The sequence below is a fragment of the Arvicanthis niloticus genome, chromosome 3 (assembly GCF_011762505.2).
Source record: "Arvicanthis niloticus isolate mArvNil1 chromosome 3, mArvNil1.pat.X, whole genome shotgun sequence".
In the NCBI taxonomy this organism is placed as follows: Eukaryota; Metazoa; Chordata; class Mammalia; order Rodentia; family Muridae; genus Arvicanthis; species Arvicanthis niloticus.
The window spans coordinates 116,480,745-116,500,026 of record NC_047660.1 but is presented as its reverse complement, the minus strand read 5'-3'; the positions used below and the strand labels follow the sequence as shown (position 1 = coordinate 116,500,026).

The following is a 19,282-nucleotide window of genomic DNA, read 5'->3' as shown; positions in this document are numbered from 1 at the left end:
TGCGGCGCGCCCAATCGGGACGAAGTCTTGGCTGGCCCGGGCTCTCGTGGGCTCACTCGCTCTAGGGAACCGGCACCATGGCGTCGGGCTGCAAGATCGGCCCGTCCATCCTAAACAGCGACCTGGCCAACCTGGGGGCCGAGTGCCTGCGCATGCTGGACTCGGGGGCCGACTACCTGCACCTGGATGTAATGGACGGGTAACTCCGCGGGGCTCGGGGCGGGCTGGCCGCGCGGGTCGCGTCGCTGCACCTCAGCGAGCGCCTGTTGGGTGCACGGCGCCCCGGTGTGACGGGCTGCCTCGCCAAGTGCGCTGCTGAGGGCACCGAGCCGGCCCTGGCTGACTTCGGGGCCCAGTCCCCGGTCCTTCCTCGCCCCCCCCCGTAACCTGTGGTGACAGGACCCAGGAGCCACCTCCAGTGTTCATGACATTACTGTCGTGAATTCGTAGAGAAACTGAGGCCCAACGGGACAGGCACGACTTGCTCAAACTCAGATAACTAATTCTTGACGAAGCTGGGAGACAGACTCGTCAAAGCTTGCCACCTGGATGGGCTTCCGAAGTTCGACCACTTGCCGACTTGTCTTAGGCAAGCCGCTTCAGCCTTCATTGGGATTCGGTTTCAGTGTGGGGAAAATGGAAGTATCATTGATGATAGAACGCTTCCGCGTCTTTGGGAACTTGAAAGGAGCAAGTCCAGTGCCTGACATGTAACAGATTCTCTGCTGTTGTTAGTTGTATCGAATAACCCATTCGAATTCTGATTTTCCTGTCTATTTTCTCTTCAGGCACCCTGCTCTTCAGGGAGGTCAGTTTTTTGTAAGTAATTTTTAAGCACTGTAGTTACAGTTTATAATGCGCAGAATCAGGGTACACGTTTCCTAAGTTGGTTCTAAAGTGAGGAAACAAACCTAGACCCAAAGGAGGCTGTAAGACTTGCTCAAGATTATCGAAGATTGTGACAGACTTGGAACTTGAAGCTTGGTTTTTGACTAGCAGTTCCCACCGGAAATTCGCATAGAATTTTATACACACACACACACACACACACCCCTTGGGTTGAGATAGAACAATAAATCTATTTCAAATAAGCAAAATCTGTTTGCCCTCACTCACATTAGCTAATGTGTGTTACTTACAAACAGGTCGTTAGTTCCTTTTCTTGTTGGGGGTGTTGCTGTTCCTTCTGTTTTTGAGACAAGGTCTCTGTTACGTGTAACTGGCCTCAAATTCAAAATCTTGCTTCAGCTTCTCAAATGCTGGGATTACAGGCACGGGTCACCACACTCCATTACACAAATTTCTTTTTAAAGTCACTGACTTTTTCTCCATAGCAAGTTTTTTTTTTTTTTCTCTCTCTTTTTTTTTTCTCTGTGTAGTTAAATCTCTTGTTTTTCTTAACAGTTACTTGAAAGCCCTTGACTGAATAGAATGTGTACCACAGAGATGGTGTTTGATTTTGGTGCCTAAGAGAATGGGGGGGGGGGGGGGGGGTCTCAGCATGGAACAGATTATATGTTTAAGTCTGCTTGATACAGAATGAATGGATGGAGACCATTTCTTTCATTTTGCTAATAGGAATGTTGGTGATAGTACTTAGAAGCAGTTGACATTCTGTTCTTTTACTTTGTTTTCTTTTTTTTCTTTCTTTCTTTCTTTCTTTTTTTTTTTTTTTTTTTTTTTTTTGTGTGTGTTTTTAGACAGGTATGTGTCCTGGACACATAGCTTTGGCTGTCCTGGAACACATGCTGTAGACCAGGCTTGCCTCAAACTTACAGAGATCCTCCTGCCTTGCCTCCTGAGCACTGGGATCAAAGGTGTAGCCCCACTTTTTAACCTTATTTTTTAAAAGTCTTTATTTTTTGAGATTCTATGTAACTAAATCGTTTCCCCTTCCCTTTCCTCCCACCTACCCTCCCATAAGACCATACACCTTTTTGCTCTCTTTCAAATCCATGATTTCTTTTTAAATTATCACATACATATGTAAAAATACATACATACATATATCCCTAAATACATAAATGTGACCTGCTCAGTCTGTATAATGCCACTTGTGTGTATATTTTTAGAGCTGGCCATTTGGTATTAGATGAGACTGTGTCTCCTGTTCTTCGTATTCCTTAGTTAACCTGGTTTTCTGTGTAGGGCCAGGGCCCTATGTGCTGTCCAGGAACTCTTTGAGGTTAATATGTTATCAGTGAAGAGTAAGGTCCAATGCCGTGTCTCATTTTATCTCTCTTCTGATGTACTGTAAACTTCCCAAGAGCAGAACCTGTCTTTCCTTGGTAAGAGAAGTAAAGCATGTTTTCATTGCTTAGTAATAGTAGAAAGCATCTCTGGGTGTCACCTTTGTCCCCGCACCCAGCAGACCCCCTTCTCCATGGCAGACTTTTTAGTAAATAAGGCAAAAAAAGAATTTTTTTTTTTAAACCGTTCTATATTTACCAAGAAAGATGCACTGGCTTGAAAAACCTAAATTCTTCATGTACAATTTTTATGTGTTTAAGTCTATACCTACTTTTTTTTCTTTGAAGTAAAAGCTGTTTCTATTCATCGTTTGCAAAAGAGAAAGCCAACTTGAGGAAGTCCAGCCTCTTTCCCATCACCCTGGCAGAGTAGACAAGACCTGAGATACTGCAGTGTCTCCAGAAGAGAGCTGTGGGATCCCAAAGGTGGCCAGCCTCAAAATATTTCCCTCCACCCCACCCCACCCCTCAGTTTTCTTCTCTGCTTAAAACAGAATTTATCTAGAAGGTCAGAAACTAGGCTGGGAAACACTAGGTGGCTACACACAAGTCTGGTTAGATATCTGAAGTAAAAGACAGGCTTATTTTCTGGAGAAACACTTTGAGAAAAACACAAAACACCATGGCAGAATGCTAGCCGGAGTGTGTTGATCTCAACCATGGGAGCAGAACACATAGCTACCCTAAATTAATCATTGGGATTTTCAGTTGGAGAGATTTTACATGAATACTGAATTTCTGACTTTTGAGGGTGGGCCATGGTGGGGATATCAACGATTTAGTCTTCTGTTCTGCATTCTGGTAAGGCCTTGATTGTCTGGAGTTGAGTGAGGCAAGCATCTTTAACCAGTGTCTCATTGTGTCCTGGGCTGTACCCTCTCTAGCCTGTCTCACCTGCTCAGTTTTGCTTCTTAACGTTGTCTACCCACTGCTACCAGCCAAAGACTCTATAGTTCCTGATCCACGGGTTCCCATCTTGGTGCATTTTGTAACAACCTAATCCTCTTACATTTTGTGTGTTGATCTGCTTGCAGTAGACTGCCTTCTAGTTATAACTAAAGTATAGGGATGCTGATGGAACCTGATAAGAGAGGAAACTTAAGATCACTGTGTTACAGCAGCTATGGATTATCCCCAGCAAGTCCCAGGTTTCAGGAAGGAGGACCCTTCGTTACATTTTCCTTCTGAGGGGTGTCGTGGGGAATGCCAGAGTGAAATAGTGATAAAGCTGATTTTTCTGGTGAATTCCTTTTCTTTAGAGTAAGTTAATTTAGGATTTCCTAGTCTGGTAAGAAATCTGAGGCATTTGATAAAAATTCATGTTCTTAGGCTTTTGGAACCTCAGTAGCCCTCATAAAGAGGCTAGAAGTCCTTTGATAATTCATGTTGTCTGGCAGTTCCGAAACACCCAATTTCATGCCTAGGTTTTTGCGACTTTTGGTTATGGCCTAGACACAAGCCTTTAGTTTCATGTGAAAATGTTGGTGCATATTGGGCTCTTGGTGAATTTAGTGAACCCAGTTCATCGAATTGATCACCAGGAGCACAGATAATTCACATAACTTGGAGGTTGGTAGTTTTTTATGTTATTCTTGTGTTTCTCAAATAAATTTGTATTTATTAGATTCTCAGATTCTCAGCCCATAATATTTGTCACTATGTTTGTTTTAATAATAAATGAAACCTAAATTTGAGCAAACACAGTAAATTAAAAGAACAGTATATACAATTGAAGACTTTGTGTAAAGTTGTAGAACAGTCTGTTGGGTTGCTGCCTGCTTACCATCCCTTTATTTCTGGTGTAATTAACATCAGTGTGTGAAGGAGCCCTGACAGTGATGGCCCTTGGACAGGCAGTGGAATAATCTTATAAATACTAGAGACTGAGCCTCCAAGGATCAGTTGGTTAGAGGACTTAGCCATGGTCCACTTGTTCTGTCCCTCTTAGGTTTATTCTGAGAATGTGAGTTCCTTCCTCCCCCCCCCCCCCCCCCCCCCGCCCCGGGACTATTGTTCTAGTGTCTCTACTGGCAGGTGAATGCTGAGACTGGACTTTGTAGCCTCATTACCTGTGTTAACTCCCGCTGCCAACACTGGGCTGCGTTCCCTTGCCTGTAAAATACAGGTGCCACCTGTCTCATGGGTTGCCATATTAAACTTTAATATATGGGAAGTATTTAGAAAAAGCCTAATTGTATCTAATTAGTTGTTGACAGACCTCTTTTTTTTTTTTTTTTTTTTTGCTGATTTTTGTCATTTTTATCGATTCTTAGCCTTCCTTATTGCAACTTATTGCCCAGTCCATCTTCATGCTTTATTGTATGCATTTTATTACTTGCTTCTTGCCCTAATACCCCACTTATATTTACAGTGTGATAAACTCTGAACACCTGCGTGTAACATTGAACATCCTTAATCTGATGGAGCCTACTCCTGCTTTGGTCAACACCCTTGCCCCTTTGACCTAAACTTGCTTATTTCTGCCTTGTCTTCCTTTTCGGCTTTTCTGATCCTTCAGATATCAACATTTCATAAGTCTGTGATCTTCTAATATTTCAGAATTCTACAGAATACTTAAAATATTTATTTTAATCCTTTGTTTGCTATTTTCTTTCTTCACATTCCTATGGGCATTATTGTTCAGCTTTTCTCAAAGCCTACATTTCCTTCCTCAGACCTTGATGCTGATGCAACCTGGTTAGGGCCATAGCACAATAGTTTATTTCTTGTTAGTGTAGCAGTTGAGTGTGAGTGCCTGACCATGCACTTGTTCTGGGATTTCATCTTCTTCTATTCCACGGTTCTATTCATGAAGAGTTTGATCAGCTGGATAGTGAGGACAAAAAGGGTGCAGATTGAATTTCTCTCATCCAAAATGCTTGTGACCAGAATTGTCTCAGATTTGGGGTTTTATTTGTATGTACCTAATATTTAAGGAGTTTAAAAGTTAAGTGCTTTTGGGTTGGTGTCAGGCTGACTTAACTTGAATTCTGTTCCACAGATTATGAACCAGATGATTGAAGGGTGTTAGTTACCATGTTCTTCAAAGAGGATGTAAATCATATCTATTTTTACTAGTCTGAGGTATGAAGAAATATATAACGCCTGGCATGAACTAAGCCCTCAGTACACTATGACTCGCTCCAATAAGCATTGTTATTTTTTTAATGGTTATTGTTTAAAGGGTTTAAATAAACTAATTTAGTGGCCTGTGATTGAAGTGGATTAGAGGCTAAGATTCAGGACACCTGTGATAGAATCCTGTTTTAACCGGTGTGTCCCTTGAGCAAGTCAGGAACTGTCTTTTGTCATCTTCCCAGTTCTGTTTGCCATGGGTTATGAATTACAGACTTGTCATTATGAAGATACATGTGCCAGCACTCATTAATTGCAAACTTGATCTTACCTGGTTATTTTTGTTTAGTTTGTCTAATACTAAAAATGTTAAGGATGATTTGGGGAAAAAATGCAATTCTAAACGTTCCTTTGTTTTCTTGTCAGAATTCATATTGAAAAATGTAGAAGTGAGATTGGAAATGTTTTTGGAGTAAGATTTTCTTTTTGTCTTGGCAGGCATTTTGTTCCCAACATTACTTTTGGTCACCCTGTGGTTGAAAGCCTCCGAAAGCAGCTAGGCCAGGACCCTTTCTTTGGTAAGTGGGTTGTTATACTGTTTAAAACTGCTTCTGTTGCTTAAATAAAGGAGAGGGGGTGGTTGGTCAAGTTCATCTTGCACCCTTTTCCTAATTTCTCCTGTGCTGCTGCTAAGATCAAGTGCAGTCCAACACCTTCCCTTCCTCAGGCCTTGAGGCTGATGCAACCTGGAAAAACTGTTGTAGAGGGTCTTCCGTCAGCCCTAGGGTTGGTTGTCATCTCCTCAGAGGAGCCTTTCTAAACCAAGTCCAAGGTAACGCTTCTCTACTGTTCGGTGAGACAGATTGACTTTTACCCACTGTGCAGTCTGATCTTTGACCTTACTTTAGTTTATCAGACTGTAAGATCAAAAGGTATAGCTACAACTCATCTTGTGATTTTTCTTTTATTATAATTTATTTGTTTGGATGTTTTGCCTAAATGTGTGTGTGCAGTGCCCTCAGGCCAGAGAATGGCATTGGATTCCCTGGAATTGAAATTACAGAAGGTTGTGAGCCACCATGTGGGTGCAAAGAACTGAACCAGGGTCCTGGAAGAGCAGCCTGTCCTCTCAAATGCTGAGTCACCTCCACGTCCCCAACCTTTGCTTTTCTTAAGGCTAAACACACACAATTACACTTAGTGTAACTACCAGTTGAATTTATGATTCAACTAAGTAGTCCAACAGCTGGGTTACTTCTTTCAAATGTAAGCTTTCTGCAGATATGGTTCCTTTCAGTGTCATAGGGTAGGAAGTCTGAAGGTTTTTGTCCTTGTCGGTTTGTGGTTTCTTTTTAGACCACTCCAACCTAAAACTTTTTTGAACTGATACAGATCCAAATTCCTAATGTTTTCTGTAAATTGTATAATTAAGTAAATTTTAAGGTTTTTGCCAGTGGAGCAATTTTATGAAGGACTCTAGCTGTACTGTTCAGTGTTATAGCTGTAAAACTCATATTTGGCTACTTCAACTAAAATAAAAATTTAGTTTCTAACTTAAAATAGTCACATTACAAGTCCTCAGTAGCCACATGTGTCTTTTGACTGTTATCAGCAGTGCAGACACAGGACATTTTTACTAAGGCAGACCATCCTGAGTGCAGGCTCTAGCAAGTGTGTCTGTCCTGAGTGCAGGCTCTAGCAAGTGTGTCTGTCCTGAGTCTGGACTCTAGCCAGTGTGTCTGTCCTGAGTGCAGGCTCTAGCAAGTGTGTCTGTCCTGAGTCCGGGCTCTAGCAAGTGTGTCTGTCCTGAGTCTGGACTCTAGCCAGTGTGTCTGTCCTGAGTGCAGGCTCTAGCAAGTGTGTCCATGTGAGTGTGGCCTCTAGCAAGTGTGTCTGTCCTGAGTGCAGGCTCTAGCAAGTGTGTCTGTCCTGAGTCTGGACTCTAGCCAGTGTGTCTGTCCTGAGTGCAGGCTCTAGCAAGTATGTCCATGTGAGTGTGGCCTCTAGCAAGTGTGTCTGTCCTGAGTGCAGGCTCTAGCAAGTGTGTCTGTCCTGAGTCCGGGCTCTAGCAAGTGTATCTGTCCTGAGTGCAGGCTCTAGCAAGTGTGTCCATGTGAGTGTGGCCTCTAGCAAGTGTGTCTGTCCTGAGTGCAGGCTCTAGCAAGTGTGTCTGTCCTGAGTGCAGGCTCTAGCAAGTGTGTCCAGCCTTTTGACATGCAACATGCTATTGTCATCTACCGAACTCACATCTGAGAATCACACAGTTGAGATATAAAAACTAAACAGCCAAAGATCTCATAAAGTACATCTATAGTTTTGCATTGGTCTTATTTGTAGCCATCCCTCACCTTATTCAGGCTGAAAAGAGTCATCTGTTTTGAGAAAACCAAAAAAAAAAAAAAAAAAAAAAAAAAAAACTGTGAATCATTACCTTATGTTTCCCAACATGTTCATAGTTTTAAATTTCATGTAGTTGAATATAATCTTATGTTAAACATTATTGTTTTGGAAAGGAGTTTTCAAAGTAAGAGTCTTCTTGACTTTGTTAGTATTATATGCCATGACTTTAAAATTATATCTGTTGCACTATGAGAAATGATTAAATAAATCACTCTGTTCTCACATCCCACTGCTGTCTTTCTCATGTGTTTCTTATTAGTTTTTCCTCTTATATTATGACTTATGGTCTCACTTCTCAGTATTTTTTATCTTTTATCATCAGTCTTTCCTGATTCAATGCCACCCCCATATACAATCTACTTTTTCTTCCTGGATTTAGGTGGATATGTATGATGTTTATATATATAATTTTGCTAATTATTATTTCAGGAAAAATCATTATTATTTCAGGAAAAATTTCCAAAGTAAAGATGAATGCACTGAGTTAATATTTGGGGTTTGAGCCCTTTGTTTTTTGTAGCTAAGCAGTTTGATTTGGTTATTTAGATAATTGACACATTGCTGCATTTTAACAAGTATACCAGGGCTAGAGATACAGTTTCACCATTAAGAACATGTCCTGCTCTTACAGAGGACCAGGGTTTGGTTCCCAGCACCCACATCTGATGGCTCACAACCACTGTAACTCTCTCTTCTGTCCTCTGTAGGCATCTGCACTTATGTGCACATACCCACACAGACATTCATGTATGCAGATTTGGAAGTAAAATCTTTAAAAATAAACATAGTTCATAAGTTGTATGTACAACCTATAAGGTCCTAGGATTTTGTTGATGTAACTGGAGATGAACTGAGGCCTTGCACATCCCAATTCCAATCATAGCCTTTTACTATTTTTAAAATGTGAATATATGTGTGTGTGTGTGTGTACGTGTGTGTGTACATGTTGTGAACATGTATATGCTCGTGTGCACCTGTGTGCATGCATGCAGGTATACATTGTGACACAGTGTGGTTGTGAATGGGGAGATCAGAACAGCTTTTGGGAGTCATCTCCCACCTTCCACCCTTTTGAAGCAGGGTCTGTCTTACTGCATACTCTACCTAGTTGGCCTGAGAGCTTCCTTGATATTCTCTTCTCTCTAAATGGGACTACACTGCTACATCTATTTTTCATATGGGTTCCAGAGATCCAATTGGCTGGTTTGCATGGCTAGCACTTTTACAGCCATCTCCCTAGCTGCACTTTTAGTTTTGAGGCAGGGTCTCCCTAAGTTCCCCTTGTTGTCTTAGAAACTTACTGTGTATCTAGGCTACCCTTAAACTTGGAGTTCTCCTGCCTTAGTCTCTGGAGATACTTATGTTAACAACTCTGTATCAGCATCCTTTGAAAGCTCTGAACTATTTATTCAGTGTTAGTTTTTGAGTACAAAAGACATCTAAGAAGTAAAGTAACAAGAAAAAGTCTTTATTATCTAAGGCAGTGGTTTATAGTGTTGAGGACCATGGAAGTCCTCTTTATCCCATTTATGAGGTCAAAGGCATTTTCATAATATTAAGACATTATCTGTCACTGTCCATACCAGCTCTGCAAATCAGTGATGAGTTAGTATTTTGGCGTCGTAACCAAGTCAGTGGTGCAGTGGCATTGGATTCCTCTGGTTGAGACTGTGCTCCATTGCTGTATGTATGCTGCTCTGTGTTTACAGTACATATCGTTGGTGAAGCAGTTTAGAGTATGTATAAGTCCGTCTTTGAGTAATGTCTCCTTGATTCTAAGACTGAGTAGGAAGAATGGAGCACTTCCGCTTTACTTGTAGCGATACATTCTTCTGACCAGACATCTTGCACCATTGCCTAAGCTCAACTAGCTGCCGTTTCCAAACACCAGTTTTCTCTTGTAAAAGACAAAAAAGACAGCTAAGTTGTTCATTTTAGAAAATGACTTACAGATTTTGTTTTTAACTAACAGTTGTCCTCTGATCCCTACATGCATACCATGGCATGCACACATCTGTACTTAGATATGTCATGCATACACACACACACACACACACACACACACACACACACACACACACAAAATAATACTACTTTTTTTAGAAATAGGGTAACTTGATCATGAGCACTGTGATACCAGGACATTGGATATAGTCTCTTCAGCCAGCTGCCAAGTGCTGAACAAACAGTAGTATATAATGTCCATAATATATAGTGCCTGTAGTTTATAGATAGTGTCCGTACATGAGTCAGAGGGGTGACTCAAAGAGCAAGCTGGTGTGAAGTGCTTAATATAAAACTTACCATGTACTTATTTCTGGAACTTTTTGTTTAATTTTTGTAAAAATAACTTATTTATGTTATATGTGTGAGTGTTTTGCGTGCAGGTATATCTGTGAACTACTTGCATGCTTGGGGCCAGCAGAGGGTATAAGTGGGTCTCGGATCCTCTGAGACTGGAGTTATAAGCTGCCATATAGGTGCTAGGAATGGAACCCCAGTATTCTAGGAGAGCAGCTAGGGCTCTTAACTCCTGAGCCATCTCTTCGGCCTTTCTGTTTAACATTTTACACCATACTTGACACCAGAAAACCTTCAAAATGAAGCTGTGCAAAGTAAACTATCAGAAGATCTGTAGTAAGCTCTCTTTAATAGTCGGTGTGCTAATTAGTACTGTGAAATGTCTTAATTCAAATATCTAACACACACAATACCTGTATTGTATATCTAGCCAGTATCAACTAGAGAGCACTAGACCTTGTTCTAGGACTGCCAATCTTACATGAAGTTTTTATCTAGTAATATGTTTTTGTTAGTTTAGAAATATATGCTGCTGGTGTTATTATCTAGCTCTTTTTCAAAGCTTTTGAATTTTATAATATTAGTTTCATTCTGAAGTGTTAGAATTTATTTTTAAAATATATCTTAGCAATGCCAAAAATGTGCTTCCTCTGACCCACCTCTCACCCTACCCTCCCCCCCCAAAAAAGAAATGAAGCTCATGAAGAAGGAAGGCCAAGTGTGGGTGCTTTAGTCCTTAGAAGGAGTAACAAAGTACTCATGGGAGCAAATATGGAGACAGAGTGTGGGACAGAAACTGAAGGAGGGGCTGTCTGGAGACCATTCCACCTGGGTATTTATCCCATGTGCAGTCACCAAAGGTAGACGCTGATGTGGATGTCAGGAAGTGCATGCTGACAGGGGCCTGATATAGCTGTCTCCTTAGAGGTCTGCCAGAGTCTGAAATATTCAGAGGCAGATGCTCACAGCTAACCATTGATCTGATCAAGGGGTTCCCAATGGAGAAGTTAGAGAGAAGACTGAAGGAGCTGAAAGGGTTTGTGGCCCCATGGGGAGAGCAACAATGCCAACCAAGCAGAGCTCCCAGGGTCTAAACCACCAGCCTGGGAGCACATAGGGAGGAACCCATGACTCCAGCTGTATATGTAGGGGAGGATGGCCTTGTTGGGCATAGGTGAGAGAGATCCTTGGTTCTATGAAGGCTGGACACCGCCGAGTGTGGGGGAATTCAAAGGTGGGGAGGTGGGAGTGGGTGGGGACGTGGGAATGGGTGGGTGGGAGCATATCCTCATGGAAGCAGGAAGGGGGGGGTGGGATAGGGGGTTCCCAGGCTGGGGTGGGGGAATGGGGTAAGGGGATAACATCTGAAATGTAAATATGTCCAATAAAAAAATGTTTCTATGGGAAAAAAAATATATCTTAGCAATGCCAAAAATGTACTTCCTCTGACCCACCCCCTACCCCCACCCCCAAAGAAGAAATGCTCATTACTCTCCACAGTTCCCTGCACAGAATTGGTCACTAGGTAGTTTTTATGGTCTTGACTCTTTGAAGTGACCATTTCCTCATGAAACACATTCTGTTTTTTGTAAATGTCGCTTTTATTTCCTCAGATGAGGTGGTAAGAACCAAGTCATACTGAGCCCAGAGTGTATCCTTCTCTGTTTTATCTATCCCTAGGCATAGCCTGGAAGCTTCTAATTTCTATATAATCTGATCTTCCAAGCTGACTGAATCAATCTGGCTTTTCTCGGCTTCTGACTGAATTGCTCTGTCTGGCATCATACTCATTTTGGCAATATGTTCTAATCTTCTGGCTCTGTCTCATTCTTTGTCTAATCTGTCTTCTCTTGTGTCTAGTTTGTTCTCTCTATACCATCTCTAAACTGTCCAGGTAAAACTGCCATACATACACACTACCCACCAAACCATCAGTGTTTCCTCTCTTGCTGCTCTTAAGTAGCCTTTCTTTGTCTCCTGTTCTCATGTGTGTTGGGTGTATCCTATCTCTGACTTATTCTAATAAACCTTTCTCTGATTTGTCACTTTGTCTGCTCCTCAATTAGATGTCATTTTTAACATGGCTGCTTTCTTCAACTAAAACCTACCTTCCTTGTTAAAGATTAAAGGTATACTTAAGAGTATCAGCATTTCTGCCAGATCATACTGTAATCCAGAGTGTGTCTGCAATCTGGTGGGATCATATCTTTGGATGTGATCCCTTGCCAGAGCAGCCATGTTGCTGGATTAAAATTCCTCTACAGGTTTTAGAAACTTTAAGAAGACTATACTATGTTTAAGTATCAAGCTTTAGGCTGCCAACCTCCATCCCAGCTTGCTTTCTCTCTCATTCAGTGAACTGCAGCTCTCTTCTTCTTGTTCAGGCCAAATCTTTGGCATCATCTGCATTTTCTTTTCACCTTTTAGATGGCTACGCCTCCAGAACATGACTTTCTCCTGGGTTCCTGTCACAAGGTCTCTGTGGTTGGCCCTTGTCACTTCACTGAAATCTTTGTTTTCCCCATCTTATCAGGAATAATTCCCAGCAGCCTGCAGAGCTCCACTGTCCTCCCTACCTGCCAGTTTCCTTGACATCATGTCCTCCTAGTACGGCCCAGTCTCATTTGTGCTGGTACTAGCTGTTCAACCTAACTCATATTTATCTTCTTTTGCATACTGTCTCACTAAGAATGACCCCAAAGGCAGTAGAGAAACAGCTCGATTTCTAGGACCTATGGCATCCATACGTGTTGGTGTAAGAGTTCAATAAAGGTCACCTGAAAGAGCATATGGGAAGTATCACATGTAGCTTTCTGGGAGAGAACAAGGCTATATAGGTAGTGTAACTTTTCTTAAACATTTGAAAGTAGGATTTCTTGAACTTAGATCTCAGTTTTCTGATTTCATTTCTTTTCACATACAGCAGATGCACTTTTCGTTGAAAAACTATTTCACAAGTGAATATAAGCAGACTGTATCTTTAGGATAAAAACTATACCAAAGTATAACTGATCACTTTTGTAGTGCCAGAATAATTTATATACATAATGACAAAATAAACAACCCTATAGGCTGACTTCATTCTGTGAGCTGGGTATATTCCTCTCAGTAATGTATAGGAGACGTCTTTTCTTCCTAGATATGCACATGATGGTGTCTAGGCCAGAACAGTGGGTAAAACCAATGGCTGTGGCAGGTGCCAATCAATATACCTTTCATCTTGAGGCAACTGAGAACCCAGGGGCTTTGATTAAAGACATCCGAGAGAATGGGATGAAGGTAAGTCAATGATAGGAGTCTTATTTTATCCTAGTTCCTGTCAGAGCTGGTAATGGTAAGATGGGTGGGAGAAAAAAAAAAATGATAGAGAAAGATCTGGACATGGGCAGGTGGTATTTAAGAAAGGAAGGTAGAAAATATAAAGTTGGGCAGGTAGGGGGATCTGTAAGGAGTTGGGGACATGATCAAATATATTGTAAGAATAATTTTTAATAACAATAAGGTAGCAAGAATAAATTAAGTTAAACAAAAACAAAACAAAAAACCTGTTATACTCTGGATAATTTTCATATTGTTTTATAAGATGATTTTTTTTAAACTAGGCCACTATAATACAATAGGAAAGTAATGTGATTTAGCGTTTGTTTGTTACAGGTTGGCCTTGCCATCAAACCAGGAACTACAGTTGAATATTTGGCCCCGTGGGCTAATCAAATAGATATGGCCTTGGTAATGACCGTAGAACCTGGGTTTGGAGGGCAGAAATTCATGGAAGATATGATGCCCAAGGTAAAAGAGATATTCTGGGGTGAGGTTTTTGCTATAGGTGTCTATTCAGTAGACATAACTGCAATATATGTCATTGAGATATGTTCTGTTTCGGAAGTGAGGAGACAGAGATGCCTTCGGATACTGTAATATAGCATGATAGGTTTTAAAATATAAATTAGTATTTTAACCATATTGTAAAAGTTTTCATTGCAGTCTTTGTAAAGCTATCACAAACTGAATGTCATTTGCTAAACTGCTTTTACAAATATAATATGCTCAGTCTGTTGAAGTGATTTCCTGGTAATGTTTGTATGCAGTGTGGGCAGGCTTAGCCATTTCATTGCAAGTGTTAGCTCTGGTGTTTTGTGTGCTTGCTTTCCCCTGCATGTCTACTGTAGGAGTCACTGTTTCTTCGTGTATGTCTAGGTTCACTGGTTGAGGACCCAGTTCCCAACTTTGGATATAGAGGTCGATGGTGGAGTAGGTCCTGACACTGTTCAGAAGTGTGCAGAGGTGAGACTACTCAACTGTGACTAGGACAGTTCTCATAGCTGATGCCTGCAGGACAGTCTTAGCACCAGAAGATTGCGCAAATTGATTTTTTCTTGGGAAAAATATTTTTTGTTCAAATGTAGGATTAGTAAGTAAAGAACAAGTGAGTTCCTAAGATAAATTGTTGAATAGTGAATCCTGGTCTCCGGAAGGAGTACATTGTCCTTAGCAAAATCTCTAAGTTCTTTTAAAAGGTAACTTCTCAACTGGAGAAAAACAGATGAATTTAACTGGCCTAATCATGCTATCTTAGAATTTAGCAGTATTAGCTAGCTGTTCGTGTTTTATAAGAAGTGACTAGATCCACTTCTCGTTTACCAAGCTTAGGCTGCTTTCCTAGGGAGCTCCCCTAGCTTAGTTCTGCTCCTGGGTGGTGTTAGACAGCGGCTCCTGAGAACTGCAAGTGACCAGAAGTCAAATGGCTCATTTTTATTCAGATTCTTCTATAATGGCCATACTTTTCTGCCTGATACAAACAATGAAAAGCTTGGCAGTTACTAAGAAAGTAGAGAAATGAGGGACAGGAGAAATTTGAGTTTTAAGTTCAAGGCCAGCTTAGGTTACATAGCAAGACCTTAATGTTTTCTTTTTTTAAAAAAAAAAAAAAAAAAAAAAAAGGCTTGTCAGTGATGAGTATTTTGAAAGCAGCTGGACAGATCAGATGATTACTAAGCACATCTTCCTTTAGATACTATTAAGGTTTTTTTTTTTTTTTTTAAACTTTTCTGTTGTGCTGTTCCTGCTCAAATTAAGAGACATGTTAATCATTAGTACTAGAAATTCTAATTCCTGGAAAGAATGTTTTTGATGGAACACTGTGCTATCAGGTGACTGGGTCTTGTTGGAGACTTTTTCCTCAGCTTGTGAGTTTTACAGCTTCCAACAGAGACTTCCACAACATACTGGGTTTCCCTGAGTTCAAATCCCAGGCCCTAAATTTGGAGTTATCTCTTTTGAGGTTTTTAGGGTATGTGTAACACTGCACCCCTCCCATTTCTTTGCTTCTACATTTAAAATGTCATCCAGCACTCTAAGCCATAATAGAACCTAAGAAGGCATTGAGATTTATTTTTACATTCTTTCTGATACAAAATGTGAAGGTACTAATGTTCGTGGTGTTTTTTGGCTTCTACTTTTCACATTGTCTCCTTTCAGACTTTCTACAAACATACAATGTTTCCTTAGTGTCTGAGGCCATTGAGATATGCATTGGAAAGACCTGAATGGAATTGAGGTCCTAGAGTTTAAAGCTTCACCTAAGTAGTTGCAGAGGTACTATGTGCAGCTCAGGGCTAGTTAACCCAACAGTCCAGTGACTTGGTAGATGCATTTACAAATGATAATATGGCCTCATTTATAAGCATTTCCCCTCTTAACTCAGTGAATCAAGAGTGCTACAGTCAGCTTCTGGGAAAATGCCGACAAAGCAAGGGTGGAAATGCTAGTCCGGGATTTAGGTTTCAATTTCTTCCCTGCTAACACATAGCTGTGTACTTCTTGCAGGCAGGAGCTAACATGATTGTGTCTGGCAGTGCCATTATGAGGAGTGATGACCCCAGAGCTGTTATCAACCTACTAAGAAACGTGTGCTCAGAAGCCGCTCAGAAACGTTCTCTTGATCGGTGAAGCCACAAGGGACCCAGTCTCTGCTCATGAAACCTTTTTTACTGGAAAAGAGGAATATTGACTACCAATTCACATTGCAATCGAAGCAGTGCTGCATTCCAGTGATTAAAGTCAATTGTGCAGGATGTTCAAGAGGTTAGAAATAACTACCTTTTTAGAGATGCCATTTAGAAATTAGCATGATGAAAAATATTCATGTTTATACTGGGAGAATGATTTTTGTAAAGAGTGAAAATATGATTTGTTAAGATTACAGACAGAAGTGTGTCTTAATGGCTAAAGAGGAAAATTAGCTACTATGAAAAACATTTTTCTGTATTTTTACAAAGAATGTTCTGTTGATTCCGTGGTTTATCCCTAAAGCAAATGACATCCATATTTTCTCTAGTTCATGTCATTTGTGATTTGTTTATATGCCTGAGAATATGAATGGAATGGGACTAAAACTAGAAGCTTTGGTGGGGTGGCATGTTATGGTCTGGCATTTGAATTATTTTTACTTTTTATCTTATACTTGGTTTATTAAAAACTATAAAAATAATGTATGAAGCCTAGGGTTTCTGAAATGCAAGCACAGACTTACCAAGGTATTTTCTTTGTCACAGCAGGCTACTCTGTAATTCCTTTCTGCCCTTGGTTCTCACTCAACCACCATTCTTAGGGGCATGAAATAGAACTGTTGTGTAAGGCAGGAGCAGAAAGGAACCATACAGTGTGTCTTGGAAGTGCCACTGGATTGGGTACCAATAGAACAGAATACCCTATTCTAGCTCTTTAATAAAATCACCCAACTTGTTTTCACTGTAAACTCTTATGTATATTGAATGGAACCATAACTATTGTGCATTTGAGAATTGAGAGCATAACATGGTTTTGAAAGGCCTGTAGTTCTACTCCTAGACTGTAGAGGATGCTCAACATAAAATGGCAAGCATCATGTCTGTTCTGTGAGTTTATATTAAGCACTTTGGTATAATCATATTAACTGCTAATTGTCCTATAATTGTTAGAACAGGTATTTTTTTCCTATTTTAAGACTAAAAGTAAAGCTCCAGTAGCCTGGTACATAGGAAGGGTCTGTCATAAGCAGTTTTCTGGTGTGTACCACTGCTCTAACTACAAACAGCTCCTGAGGTGGATTAGAAAAAAGAAAGTTTTTACTTTTCTTATTTTCAGTGTAACTGTATCCTCTAGCAGAATCACAGTAAGTCAAGAATACTCTGAAATTATAGATTTTGTCCCCAAGGATAGATGGATTTATATAAAATTTCTAAGAAAGTAGAAGTAGGCTAAGAGATGACAGAATACAGACTTAATCCATAAATAAGTAGTAATAAAATGAGAACACTGACAAATAGGACTGGAATAGAGAGCTTTGCCTGGGCTTTTTTCTGCCCTGTAAGATAAAATTTATTCATACTTGTTTTTATTTTAGCTTATGAAAGGTTTGTGCGTTTAATCAAATCACACAATACAAGGCATATAGAAATAACTTTAATTAAAAAAAACTATGTAGAAGGTTATAATATCAGTCATGACAAAGATTTGAAATTATTTGCTGGGACAACTTGTATTTTTCTGGCTTTTGTTATCTTTTTCTTTAAAAATAAATGTACAGTAAAACTATAAGCAAAAGTTTGTAAGTATTGAATTTAAATGGTTCCCCACCCCCCTCTGCCGGGATCAGTTTAATTTCTAATCCTCAACAAAACCTTAAGTGTCTAATCCCATAGAGTCCAAGCTCAGTGGCCAGGATTTCAGTAGTATGGGAACTACAAATCGAATAACCTTTCTTTGCATAACAAAAAGTGGTTGATACAAATTGTCCTTAACTTTCATCTAGGAAAAAAAATGGTATGGCTTCAAAAAGTATTTTCCTTAATGTACACTCCTCACTATTCTATATTAAAGTCTTGGTCTTGGAAAACGTGAATTCTTGATCTAAGATGCCTGTAAGAGTAGGTATTTGTGTAAGCTATGGTAAGGAAACACCAAATTAGAAGCTTCTAGCTGTACATTAGCTAGAATTACAACCATGTTATGATTTGTATGCTGTTTTACATTTTAAATTGCTGTCTTGAAGAGGTACATAAAGCAAGTAAAACTCAGTGAATTTCCAACGACAATAGTTTTTAAATGTATCAATATATTAAACTCTTAAGTTGCTTCTCTTAATTCTGTTAGGAGTAAGCAGAAAGCCTGTGGTTAGTCCAGGAGAGAACAATGATTTCAAATAAATGAATATTGCGTTATCTGATATAAGAATTTCCATAAATAACTTATATTGGTTAAACAATGTTTAGAATAAAAGAAAAAACAACTCCCTCTCCACAGTCAGAGCTTTCAGGTGTCTGTTATCAATCAGCACCTGTGCTAGGTATTCATGGCAACTTACATTGCATAGAGTAGTTTATACATGCAGTTTTAAGACTACATATGTGTACACTGTATGTGTATATATTCTGTATATACACTAGTATATTGTCATATATTATTGAGGCAATTTTAGTGAACTGCCATGAAAATAGAAACAAGGAATAGTTGTCATTTGATGCAGATCAGTGGTACTGTCAGGAAGGGGCTCTTACCTCAACAGATGCCCCGAGGTGTGATTTGTCATCAAACTGCAGCAGTTACTATCTTAGTGCTTGTGATTTGTATTATTGGCAAACACAAGTGACTAGCATTTGTGTAGGTGAGAAGCTAGCTACTTCTGTGATTCAGGAAGAAAAAAAGAGACTTCTGGCATGTTCCCTGGACAGTGAAAGATGATACATGTGGCACTTCCTCCTGTTCTGGAACTGTGACCAGAGGAGGTGGAGATCCAGAAGAGAGGATGTAGGTTTTTTCCCCTTTTCCTTTCAGTTATATATTTTTCTTAATATGTTCCCTGTCACCTATTTCTTTTAACATTAGTAACTCCTATACCAAAGATTTTATATTCTTCCATTCCATCTAACTGCATTTTTGGAGGGTGGCCATTCTCAGGTGCAGTGCTATGGAAGACTTCATCGTGGAAGGCTGTGCTTGCCCCCTCAGTCTGATCCTTTCTTTCATCTTGGCATAATAAGGCTGCTGTATCCTCATCCTTCAGTGGAAAAGCTCGTCGCTCCCACCGCAAAGACTGAAAGGGGAAACATTTTCAGTTAAGTTTCACCTAATTTATTTGTTAAGGAATCTATAATGTCACTTTGTATAATTATTCTTCTACTATGTAAGTTCACGTTTTTGTTTTCCTCTCATGTCCAAATGAATATACTGAGAACTTCCTGACTTTAGGAATTATTTCTTCATTTTTCCTCTGCTAG

At 40.0% G+C, this 19,282-nt stretch overlaps 2 protein-coding genes across 18 annotated transcripts in view; one reads left to right on the top strand and one right to left on the bottom strand.

Annotated features, from left to right (window-relative positions):
* Rpe (ribulose-5-phosphate-3-epimerase) lies at positions 1–16,515 on the top strand. 5 transcript variants are annotated; one of them, XM_034497335.2, is made up of 7 exons: positions 1–188; positions 789–808; positions 5,823–5,902; positions 13,165–13,304; positions 13,680–13,814; positions 14,223–14,309; positions 15,852–16,515. In XM_034497335.2, the coding sequence occupies exons 1-7, from the start codon at positions 78–80 to the stop codon at positions 15,972–15,974; spliced, it is 696 nt and encodes a 231-aa protein (XP_034353226.1). In that variant the 5' UTR covers positions 1–77; the 3' UTR covers positions 15,975–16,515. The 5 variants fall into 5 exon arrangements, with proteins under 5 accessions (XP_034353226.1, XP_034353227.1, XP_034353229.1 ...); XM_034497338.2 differs by having other exon boundaries at positions 4–188; positions 789–819; XM_034497336.2 differs by lacking the exon at positions 789–808 and having other exon boundaries at positions 3–199.
* The window catches only part of Kansl1l (KAT8 regulatory NSL complex subunit 1 like), a 121,415-nt gene continuing 111,304 nt past the window's right edge, over positions 9,172–19,282 (bottom strand). For 12 of the 13 annotated variants that reach the window (XM_076931726.1, XM_076931731.1, XM_076931734.1 and 9 more), the window contains one exon: positions 16,206–19,098. In XM_076931726.1, the coding sequence (XP_076787841.1) occupies positions 18,868–19,098 (231 nt within the window). In that variant the 3' untranslated portion in view covers positions 16,206–18,867. Of the gene's footprint in view, positions 9,622–16,205; positions 19,099–19,282 lie in introns of those variants that run through there. The other variant, XM_076931738.1, reaches the window with a different exon arrangement.